Genomic DNA, 12,822 nt, shown 5'->3' with positions numbered 1-12,822 from the left:
AAACTTCCAAATATGAAATCAAGACAAGAGAAATCAAGTCTACATCCAGATTGTAGTGATTCTCAGTGAATGTACCCATTTCACATCTGTGAGTGCTAATAAATTTACCCACTTTCCACAAACCTGATTTCTTCTTGCTGGCACGCAACATCCAGTGACAACCCATAAAGTCTCTACGGCATACAACCTTGTATACCTCCGTAGTTGACTTCCTTACCGTCATCTCACAGCACTCTCTTACGTTGTAGATTTTTACAGCCCTGATTAGGCGAGCTTTATCAGGGAAATACATGCCCTTTGCAAGCACCGCTGGTCTAGACTCATCCCACATCGTTGACCAAAATTCATCATCATCCCTTGTGAGGGCATCCTCGTCCGGTATACTTGGCAAATTATCAAGGTAGGGAATATTTCGCTCATGAAAGGGCACGTGAGACTCGTACACTCTTGATCTAACAGGAGGTGGAGGAGCATGCTCCCTCGTCAGTTCAAGTTCGGCATCCACTTCCTCCTCGTCATCATCCTCATCATGGAAGGGTGTGTCATCTCCAGACTCATCGGCATTGTTGTCATAATCACTATCATCTTCCTGACTCTGCGCATCTGCCAAATCACGAGTCAGTACGTCGTCTATGGGCAACTGTGTGAGGTCAGGAAAATCAAGTTGCTCGTTTTCACTACACAAAAAGAACAAAATGATAAGCTACCCAACCAGATAAATACTTTACATACAGTTATATCATTTTACTTACAAGTCGTACTGTGTTGACGTTCCATGATGGATATTTTCTTGTTGGTGATGACTCCCGAATGGACCACCGTGGTCCAATACACCAGAACTACGCATATTCCAACTAGGGGCGGGATCATAACTTGTAAAATTCATATCCGGACGGTACCCCCTATGAAAAATAAGAGTGTTAATACAGAATCCAATTAAAACATAAAATAAACATCGCTAAAGCGTAGAAAATTGAAGTTTACCAGTCGTCTTGTGGATTAATAAAGTCGAAAAATTATTTTGTGGCTGCTCATTCGCCGGTGGTGACAAGTTTAAATCAAGGCAAGCTCTTTCATCAGCAATCTGTCCGGCAAAAATTGCTCCAGAATAACCACCCGGTTATCCCTACTATGCACACCCTCATTATTCTTCAACCTTAACGTACATTTCCAACAATTTTATTACAATAAATTCTTTGTATTCATCCGGAATTCGCAAAAAATCTCTAAGAGTTTCATCATCTTCGATGTTAAACTCAGAATAATAAGCAAACCCATGCGGAGTCACTGAATACGAAAATCTACCGGTTACTTTAAGGTTCACCGAGCGTTTCCCCACACTCATTTTTTTACGTAACAACGATATCAATTTATCGTACTCTATTGTAAACGACAATTTAACATGACACTGTGGAGGTGAGCTATACCTCACAGAGTTATTCTCCATTACAACCTCACCCCCTCCCCCAATATAATGAAACCTTTTTTTTTGGCTTTTCGGACATTATAAAAAATTATAAACAAAATGCTTGATAAGAAGAAGAGAGAAGTATGAACGAAAGTTTGAAAGAAAGTTTTGAATGGATTTTCATAAAAATCAAACGCCTTTAAATAAGGTAAGTCCGAGATCGGGATGTAGAATTTTTTTTATGTAAAACGCAGTATAATATCGCGTTTTATATATTTGAATTATTGTTATGTCAGTTATCCGCAGAATACTTATTGGTGGGTCCAAAAAGTAGTATAAAACACAGTATAATACTACATTTCAGTGTAAAACGTAGTATTATAATACGTTTTACACTAAAAAAACAAATATTCTCTGCAGTCCTGCAAAACTCTTATTATTGGTGGGCCCAATTTTATAGGGAAATGCAGTATAATACTACGTTTTCCTTAAACACAATATTATACTACGTTTCCCTTAAAAATAATTTTTTAATAAAATGCAGTATAATACTGCATTTTATGTAGAAATGTAACCTTTTTTTTAACTATATAAATGTATTTTATATCCAAAAAGGTAACATTTCAATTTCGGACTCAAAAAATTAGTTGTTCACAGGTACAACTCCCCCCATCTTTTCACAACATAACCACCTATTCAAACCCAGAAACACACTTGAACAGCCACGGGGAAAATTAGTCTATGACCAGATAGTGTCAGAAGAATCCTTTTTTTTTTTTGAATAAAATACCAACAGAGCAACTTGTGAAGGATAAAACACAGGAACACCAGATATGTAAGCTGTTCACAACGAACTGGCTCCAAACACATTCATGAGCACGTAAAGATTTGAAAAGACTTCAAATAACAAACTCTTGACAAAATTCCTCAAGACTGGCTTGCTCAACCAGAAGAATGACATGATAAAGTATGTGGTGTTATTTGATCGGCTAAAGGATGACTTTAAAAATATAAAATGTGTAAGGCTACCATTGGATACAACTCTAGGCCACTAGCAAAAGTATCATGATTTTCCAAAGAGATCTTCATGCAGTTGATTCCTTCAGATAAGCTATAAGATCTGCACGCTCCTGTGGCTTCTTCAACCCAGGGAAGACCATTTTCGTCCCAGGAATATACTGCACAAAAAACACCTCAGATGATTAGATGATACACATAGCATTCATGAAAAACTAATATCAAGATAATTCTAGCACATTCAATTGTTGCTTATGTCAGCATCACATAAAAAAAAAATTAAAGAGCACGACCATGTAAAGCAAGAAATGATAAACACAAGAAATATGCAATCAACCAGAGGATCAATGTACAGAGTCACTTCACACCAGAGCAATTGATATTGACTACCCCTGAACCTGCAGAAATAAAACTTTCGCATTTGGGTGCTGTATGATCGTGGTCATGCATGCTTGGCTTCAACTCGTATATAGCTTCCCACAGCAATTTATTTTTAAAATAAGATAGTATCATTGATCCCCTGTTAACGCCACCAAATGGAATACTACACATCACCCCGCAAAAAGGACGTAACTATACTCCATTCTGACCTCCCTCTTTTTACTTTCCTTTAAATGCATATTATCACATATGTCGATGGGTGGTTCAACTATGTAAACACCACAACTTTATCAGAAAAGAAACTATGTATACATAACTTTATCAAAAAAGAAACTATGTGAACAACAAAGTCGAAGGCCTTGAGCTCCTAAAGATGATCAAGCGGCTAAAGTTTACTCTATTTTCACACTATACAACCTCCATTTTTTATGGTCCTATTCAATCCTGAATTGGTCCAATTTTAACACCTTTAGAATCCAGAGGAGACACTGAGCAATTGAGTGACTACAAAAAAAATGTTCTTCAATGTTTCTTAAGCCCATAGTTAGAAGCTGACTTGTAAGTATTTCAGGCCATCTTGAGGTGAAAAACATTTAAACTAGTGCAGCATTAGTTACAAATTGATACTCAAAATTTCTCGAGTCTACAGGTGCAAATATCTCAAATTCACTTCCAACATTAGGATCTCAGGTTTTGGACATCAACTTTCTGCTTAAAGAGCATAAATCTCAGGACAATGCTGCTTAGATAAAGGTATGATTTCCTCAATGCTCAAGTTCTCTACTCATCCCATCATTTTCGCACATCTTAGCAATATCTTGCAGTACCTCCCTTACTTGAGTAGGAAATAACATTCAAAAACCTTAAACCCGGCTAATTCAGTAAGCATAGACATCTTTTTGGATATCATTGTTAAAGTCATCATGTTAGAACAAAAAAAATCCAAGTGCAACACTGACGAACTGACTTCCAGGAATTTATGGTATCTAAACACTAAAGATCAAAGAACAAAGGGAAAAGCTTGCTTTGCCTGCTGAAGCTTTATTTCAGTAAGTTGGGCTTCGGTATGCATAATCTACATCTAACAGCCTGTTTGGCCAAGCTCTTTTTTTGGGACCAAAAATGCTTTTTTTTTGCCACAAGTGCTTTTGGTAAAAAATTGAGGTGTTTGGCCAAGCTTTTAGAAGGAAAAAAAATTGTTTTTGAGGAGAAGCAGAAGCAGTTTTGGAAAAGCAGAAAAAAGTAGTTTCTCTCCAAAAGCACCTCTCTGAGAAGCACTTTTGAGAAAAATACACATAGAAGCAGTTTTCAAAAGCTTGGCCAACCACTAATTACTGCTCAAAAGTGCTTTTCAAATTAATTAGCCAAACACAAACTAGTTAGAGGGTGTTTGGCTAAGCTTATAAGCTGGTCAAACTGGCTTATAAACGCTTTTTGGCTTATCTACACGTTTGGTAAAATTAAAAGTGCTTATAAGTTAAGTGCTTATAAGCCAAAAATAAGCCAAAAGCCATAAGTTGGTCTCCCCAACTTATCAAATTTCAGCTTATAAGCACTTTAGGTTTGACCAAAATATTTACTATTCTATCCCTAAAATACTTTTTTTTAAAAACAGAATTCTTCATATACCCAATTCTTCAGCTGCTTATTATTTATTTCAGCACTTTTATCCAAACACGTAACTGCTTATTTTTTAAATCAGCTTCAACACTTAAAGTGTTTTTCAGCACCTAATGCTTATCAGCTACTCTAAATCAACTAAGCCAAACGGGCTCTTATCACCAAAAGCACTTTTTGAAAAAAGTGTTTTTGAGAAAAGCACTTCTCAAAATAAGCTGATTTTAGAAGCTTGGCCAAACAGGCTATAAATCAGCTTCACTCAACAGAACAGCCCGACTTTAACTAGATTAATCAAGTGCCAACACCCAACCTGCAGAAGGGTTTTTAAGATATGTGAAGGGATGAAACAGAACAAAGAGGATCATTTTTTAACATGGTTCATTCACTTGCTCATCAACTCACAGCTTCACAGGAGTGACCAAGAGAAGCAGGGGATGCCCGATTACTACATGCGGGGAAGATCTTCCTAAAAGCTTTACACCTTGGTTATTGCGAGTTAAATACCAGGATAGGCTGCCACTCGATTTCTATCCTCATTACTTTCTCGCTACCACCTATTTTTGCTGGATTTTTCCAATCTGGACCTCTTTCATTCATTTCAACTTACGCGGTCAAGAGACTCAAATGTCATAACAAACTAACAAACAAGAATTACGAGGCTAAGTAAAATCTACAGCTGTTTCAGAGATGAAAAATATCTTTTATTTTAATGACCAGGATGTTTTTTAACATACTAAACCCTTAAAAGTTATCCATGGTCGAGAAGGAGCCCCACAAGGCGTTCCTCCTTAATCGCTTTCACAATAAAGCATTCAAATAGAAAACTCAACATAACTGGCTGCCAAATCACAATGGGACTTGACTTGAGAAACAGACCAAATGATCAGTGAATGGATGTGTGAGACCATAACAAATGGACCTCAACTGGCACATGTTTCATCTTGCATGGTAAGGGAAAAAGCACAGGTAAAGAGCTAAAGTTGGTCAGACAAATTGGGATAACATAGAGAGAGATAATTATTCAGACAGATGAAATCCGCCAAAACTATCTTTAAGTAGGACTCAAAAGCACACAGAATGCCAGAACACAAAACACACATGTGAGAACACATACAGGTAAGAACACATATGTGAAGCACTAAAACCAGTCACCACATTACAAAACAAAAGTCATACACAAACATAGATGACCCTCACCTTCTTCGGATTGAGCAAGTATTCATATAATGTGTTCTCTCCCCAGATCACAGCCATATTCTTATTTGCAGCAGAGTAAGAGTAACCTGGAGTTGTACCAGATTGTCTTCCAAAGAGCCCGTTCAAGTTTGGCCCTGGAAAAAGTTAGACATGTTAGAAAACTTTGAATGTGTGCAAAGCAGACTAATTGCCGCCTCTTCTGCAAAATTATATGCAGGAGGAGGGAAATGCATAAAGTAAATTGTGTGCTCAAGCATCAACCATATGGTAGAATACAGAAGAATGGAAGAGGACAATATGGACAGAGACAGAGAAGGATGAAAATTGAAAATCTCAAGAACAAGCTTAACAGAATCCACACAAATATTGATTGCCATGCCTCCTGAAATACCTGAACTATCATACATGCACAATCCGAACAGTTGAAGACAATTCCATAATGATGTACACCTGACGATGATCGAAAATCTTGCAAGCGCAGCTAAATTTTAGTTAAAAGGGTGAACTATTATAGCAGCCGACACGTGCCTATCCTTTCCCAACCCTTACGAAGGAGAGAAATTAAAAGAGCAAGTTTCATACCTCAATACCACTATTTTATTTTCTTTCCCCTTTCTATATTTCAAACTAAATAAGAGGTACACATAATATAAAATCAACAACAACGGGCCCAGTATAATCCCACAAGTGGGGTCTGGGGAGGGTAATATGTACGTAGACCTTACCCCTACCCGAGGGGCAGAGAGGCTGTTTCCAGGACACATGATATAAAATCATAAATTATAAAATTCCTTAAACACAGTCTAATGCAATTTGGAAAATATAGCATAAATTTTCAATTGCTAATTCCCCTGAATTCTGCAGTTTATTATAATATCCATGTCCATAAGGCAAAATCATGCACATGCATCTCAAATAGTACATTGTGGCACCTTGATCCACCTTTGACTCCTAACAACTACAGATTTACCATTTCGTTATAATAAATGTAGCAGATATCAACCAAAATTGTGTATCTTATCGATATGTACCTACCTATCAAAAAAAATAAAAAAATAAAAAAATTATAGACATATTTATCACGACCTCCTTAAATTAGTTCTAAAAAGTAATCTAGAAGCAAATAAAAATACACATGGAAAGCGGCACAGCACACTGATAAGTAACATAGACAGGTTTACCAATACCAACTATGGATAGACACACATTTACACTTCGAATTTTACTCCATTGGAACCTCATTCAAGGAAACTGTGACAAGGAATATTCACTAATTGCATCCTCAGCTGCGGAAACAAAAAAAAATTACTATGTAAAATGTCTCCCATATGATCCTTCTCAAAAAAATAAATAAAAGTCTCTCATATGACTTACTCTTCTGGTTTTCTCTCATGGAGTTAATTCCTTCCCTCTTCTCCCTCTCTCAACCTCTCCTTTCACTACCTAACCAGTTTAATTCTTAATTCTACAGGTCATGTCTCAATAACAATGCTGCATTAGCAGTCAGTATAAATTTATTGAAAATCAAAACAAACATACGCACCACCTCAAAAGTCCAAACCAAAAAGTTAAATCCACAAGGAACCATCAGACGCTATCTAAAAGTTAGTGACTGCTTTTAAATTCCATGAAAGTCAGTGAATCCACTTATAGAAAGGCAGATCCGCGCGATGAATAAGAAACAGCAAATCAACTAAAGAGTAAAAGCTCCGCAGGAAAGCAAACAAAAATTCATGCAAAAACAAACATGATATATACTCAACGAAATTTAAAGCAAACAGAATACTCGTAATATATAAAAGTAACGACTAACGATGAAACGAGTCTATAATTGTACGACACGTGAATCTACTACACAGAAAATTCAGATCCATGATGAATGATAAGCGGTGAACTAAAAAAAGGACCAAAAACACCATAGGAACTCAGAAAATAATAATACATGTAAAGAAACAGCAGAAAAACACAGCGATACACTCAATCTTACTGTGTTTCTGTGTGTAACAGAAAAATACCTTGTTTGTGACCAGCGCCTTTATCGACGGTGTGACACTGAGCGCACTTGGTTTTGAAGATTTTCTCTCCGGCTTTGGGAATACCTGCTGGTGCTTCCTCGAACGTTGCCATTGTTTTCTGATTTCCAATAAGCAAAAGCAAATTGAGAAGTAGCAAAATGACAAGTTTAGTTTTGAGGTTCAGGCGAAATAAAAAGGGAAATTCTTCAGGGTTTTGGAGAGGTTTCTAGAGCTTTCTGATTCAACGAAGAGCCTTTTCGGGTTAGTGAAAATGCAAAGTGGAACGTGTCTCGAGGGCGGTGGCACGCGTCTCTTCTATTTTATAAAAAATGACAAAACGACCCCTCGCTTGCGTTTGCTGACTTTCCGTGCAAACCATGAATTAAGCTGAATTTTGTTTAACAAAAAAATTGGAAAAGCGATACTATAGTATAGAAGACTTGTTGACTTATATAACTTTCAAATATACCTGCTTAACGGGCCGGGTAGATCCGTTACCGAATCGGACCATACCGGTTGTAACCGGACCAGCCCGGACCAATAGTTAGGGAGCTGGGTTAGGGGGTTGGTCCATATAAAAATAAATTTGGTTAACTGGAATAGTCAAACTCGATAAATAAAAAATACTATTGAATTGGTTAACCGGCCCGGACCGGTTCAACGACTATTTTCAGTTTTAAAAAAAAAGAAGGGATATGACCGTTGGCAACGGTCAGCTTGAAATTTGGTCGTTGCCCAACGGGTTGATTGCAAGAATAGCCCTTTTTTGGGCAATTTTTTAAAAAGATAACACTTTTAGTAATTACTAATTTAGCCCTTTGAAAAACTATAAATACACCCCTCTCTTCTTCATTTCTTCACTCATCTATCATTTCTCAAACTCAAATTCTCAATTATCATTCTCTCATTCTTCACCTAAATTACAATCAATTATTTGGCTCTTATTTTTTTTTTTTGAATTTAATTTATCGTATTATTTATTATTTGAAGTTTGAACAATTGAACTTCTAACTTTGAACAATTGACGTTCTTCGTGGTAACATTAGAGTTGCGAAAATCATCAAGTGTTCAATATTGCGGAATTCGGTGCACTCCCTCCAACTCTTTCTCTTAATTACTATTTTATTTGCATATTTAATTTTTGCTAGTAGTTAAATTTTCACAATATGTTTAATGCTGCAAAAAGAGTTTGTAATAAGGTTGCTAATCGGGGAAATAGAAAAAGAGGTACTACTTCAACATCTAGTAGTAATTTAAATAATTTTACACATGTTTCTGAAGCATCACCTGATAATAATATAGATTATGAACAATTACAAGAAAATTCGGTAAAGAAGATAATGAATTAGAAGTTGAAGATGAGACACCACTTACACCTAGTAGTGCTGGAGTTGGTAGCAAGGGTGGTGGTCGTGGTGGTAGTAGTAGACCACCTGTGGTCCCGACTACTAATCGGAGAAAAAGAAGTAAGGTTTGGAATTTTTTTGTCAAAATAGAGAATACTGATAGAGTTAGATGCAAACTTTATAAAGATGATTTTAAACATAAGACTGGAGGACAATTAGGGGGGACTGAGACACTTAGTAAACATATGAGAATTACTCATCCTATAGAATGGGGCTCTGATTTAGATGAAAATCAAGAAACTCTAAACCCTAGTACTGGAGAACTTATGAAATATGATAAAATGAAGGATCGTGAGGAGTTAGCAAAAATGATTGTTTTGGATTGTCTACCTTTTTTCTTTTGCTTTTTCATCATATCTTATTATGTATATTCAAAGGATTTATAATCCTTTATTTAAAGGTATCCCTAGAAGTACTTGTAGATTTGATATCTTTAGACCTCATGGACAATATCAGACATACATACGTTATTTGTTTGACCACATTCCTTGTAGAGTTTTTCTAGCTTCTGATATTGGCCATGTTGTTAATGAAAATGATTATTTGACAATTACATGTCATTGGATATATAATAATTATTGTATGCAAAAACGTATTATCGCTTTAAATCTGATGAAGATCAAAGTCATATTGCTATGTTTATAAGTACTACTATTTACAAAGTTGTTGAATTTTATAATCTTAAGAAAAAAGTATTGTGTATGTTTTTTGATAATGCTTCTAACAATAATGCCGCAATTTCAATATTAAGACTGTATTTGCAATCACCACTTGACGAAAATTTTCATGTTAGGTGTGCATGTCATGTTTATGTTATAAGTGGCCTTGATTTATTTTCAACTATGATTACTCATGTTAAAAGAGCAGTTGGTGTTATTCAAGGAAATAATAGACAATCTTGAATTAGAAAATTTAAGAATAAGTGTACCGAGCATAACCTTAACCTCATATTCATGCCAGACAAAATTGTTACTAGATGGAATTATACATACTTATTTTTAAAATGTTGCTACAAATATAGATTGTCAATAACTGAAGTTACTAATGCACATTGTACTGATCCAAACCGTATGTTAACAACTACTACTTGGGAGGCCATTAATGATGTTGTTAAATTTTTACATAAATTTTATACAGCTACTGTTGAGTTTTCTGGAGCATATTACCCTACTGTTACTATGGCTTTAGTATATATAGCTGAAATTTCTTTTCTACTCTCTGAATTTAAGAAGAAAGAAAAATATAAGGATGTTGTTGAAAAAATGCAAGCAAAATTCAAAAAATATTTCATTCCAATTCCTCTGATTTACTTAATTGGTACTATTTTAAATCTTTCTATTAAGATGTCTGATTATCACCAATTAATTAATGCTTTATATACTTATATTGAGATTGGACCAACTGAAACCCTAGATATATATATTGTTGTATGAACAAGCTAAATGATTATTTACATCAATAATATAATTATTATGCAAATATAGTTGATGATGTTGCTCTTAATGTAGGCAATGTTAATCCCACTATGCATTGTACCACTTCTACTACATCTACTACTATGGATGATGATGAAGGCCTTGATGGTTTTAATATTTGTTCTACATTTTCTACCACTCAAACCAGTAGCAGGAACATTGATGAACTTCAATTCTACTTGCAAAAGCAAAAAGAGCCTCGCACAAATGAATTTTCACCGTTAGGATGGTGGAATGAGAATGAAAAGCAATTTCCTATTCTTTCCGCTATGGCTCGGGACGTGCTGTGCCAATTTCAATTGTTGCATCAGAGAGTGCATTTAGTCAAGCAAGACAATAACTAGGAGACACCCGTCACTCATTGAGAAGCAATGCCTTAGAAGTTTTAGTATATTTCAGAGATTGGATTAGATCGGAACGAAGAAATCAGGGACGTGAAGATGTTGATAGACCAAAAGACGAGGAACTTGGAGATATATTAACACATGGTAACCTATCTGAATTTAACACTCCAGAAGATGGCCAAGAAGTTCATATTGATTATGAATAACTTACTAAGACAATGCAAAACCTTTGAATTTACTCTTGTTTCATTAATTTACTTGTTGTTAAATGTAAACTTTAATTTGTAAGTTTGAAATAAAAAAAGCACTTGCAAATTATAAGTGCAATTTTTTTCCATCTTCATTGTATTCTATTATCTTACATTCTTAATGAAATATTCAAAATTTCAAATATAAGGATTTTAAATCCTTTGCATCATTTATTCAAACACTCTTTTCATAAGATTTTTTTTATACTTTTAATTTATACTAATATAAATTACGATAGTTATACAAAATGCAAAAAGAAAAAATAGCTCGATTTTGTAACGAGCCAGTTTAGAGTAGGTCTGTTGTGTCATTTGTGATTTGTGTACAAAATTTGAGGTCAATCGGACGTGATTTGATAGGTTTCAGTGTCGTTTGTAGAATTTGGAAATTTCAAAGTTCATTAGGCTTGGATCCATGTGCAATTCGTATTTTTTATTTTGTTTGAGGTGATTTGAGGGTTCGACTAAGTTCGTATGATATTTTGGGACTTGATGGTATGTTTGGTTGAGGTCTCGAGAGCCTCGAGTGAGTTTCAGGTGGTAGCAAATCATTTTTGCACTTAGCTTGTTAGCTGAAGTTTTCTGGTGTCTCTGATTTGGTTTCCTCTTATGCGATCACGTGGGCGGGTTCGCGATCGCGTAGGTGTGGCTAGGCTGTGAGTCACGAACGCGTGGGCTATGCCGTGTTCGTGAAGATATGAGGATGGCAGTTGGCTTTCTAATGTTTGTGCTTCGCGATCGCGTGATGTGAGACGCGATCACATAGATTGAAAGAGGCAGAGGTCCGCGATGGCGGGAAGGTCACCGCATTCGTGTAGAGTAAATTTAAGGGGCAGTCTAAGTTGTTCTATGCGAACGCAAGGATTCTTCCGCGTTCGCGATGAAGGCTTAACTGGGCAGGTTTAAAAGATTCAAAATGAGGGTTTCGAGTTCATATCACAAAATTGAATTGAGAGCTCGGTAGAAGGTGATTTTTGAAGGGATTTTCACGTGGATGTTTGGGGTAAGTGATTTCTATCTAGATTTGGTTAATTTCCATGATTATACCTTTGATTCTACCATTAAATTTGTGATTTAGGGTGGAATATTGGGGAGAATGAGGAAGAGTTCTTGGGCTAGATTTTTGAGGTTTTGAATGGAATTTTGTTATTGGCTTTGAGCAAATTTGGTAAGGTTAGACTCATGGTTGGATGGACTTTCGGATTTTGTAACTTTTGTCAGACTTCGAAACGTGGTCCCGTTGGCCGGGTTTGAGCCGATTTCGGATTTAGAGCTATAACTTCGTAATTTCTTATAGAATTGATTCCTTTAGTCCGTATTAATTGTATTATACTTCTTGTGGCTAGATTAGGGATATTTGGAGGCCAATTTACGAGCCAAAGGCGTATTGGAGTAGAGTTTTGGCTTGGATTGAGGTAAGTAACAGTTCTAAATATGGTTCTGAGGGTACAAACCCTAGATTATGTGTTATGTGATTGTTTTGGAGGTGACACACATGTTAGGTGACGGGCGCGTGGTCGTGCACCATGAGAATTGTGACTTGGTCCATTCTGTGGAACTGTAAAGTTGAATAACTTATTGTTAGCTATATGCTCACCATGTGTTATAGAAATTTGATTCTAAATCATGTTTAGGCTATGTGTTAGTACTGGAGGGACCCACAGAGGCCGTGATACCAGTTGAATTACTTGTTAATTGATACTTGTACTCA

General features: G+C 35.9%; 1 protein-coding gene across 1 annotated transcript; it reads right to left on the bottom strand.

Moving 5' to 3' along the window:
• Positions 1-2,244: 2,244 nt before the first annotated feature.
• Positions 2,245-7,930, bottom strand: LOC107808274 (cytochrome c-like). Its single transcript, XM_016632784.2, has 3 exons — positions 7,639-7,930; positions 5,624-5,757; positions 2,245-2,586 (listed from the first exon to the last, which is right to left on the bottom strand). Exons 1-3 carry the CDS (start codon positions 7,748-7,750, stop codon positions 2,494-2,496), a joined length of 339 nt encoding a protein of 112 aa, XP_016488270.1. The 5' UTR covers positions 7,751-7,930; the 3' UTR covers positions 2,245-2,493.
• Between the last annotated feature and the right edge of the window lie 4,892 nt (positions 7,931-12,822).

The sequence above is a fragment of the Nicotiana tabacum genome, chromosome 7 (assembly GCF_000715075.1).
Source record: "Nicotiana tabacum cultivar K326 chromosome 7, ASM71507v2, whole genome shotgun sequence".
NCBI lineage: Eukaryota > Viridiplantae > Streptophyta > Magnoliopsida > Solanales > Solanaceae > Nicotiana > Nicotiana tabacum.
This window is presented reverse-complemented; position numbering and strand designations above follow the sequence as displayed.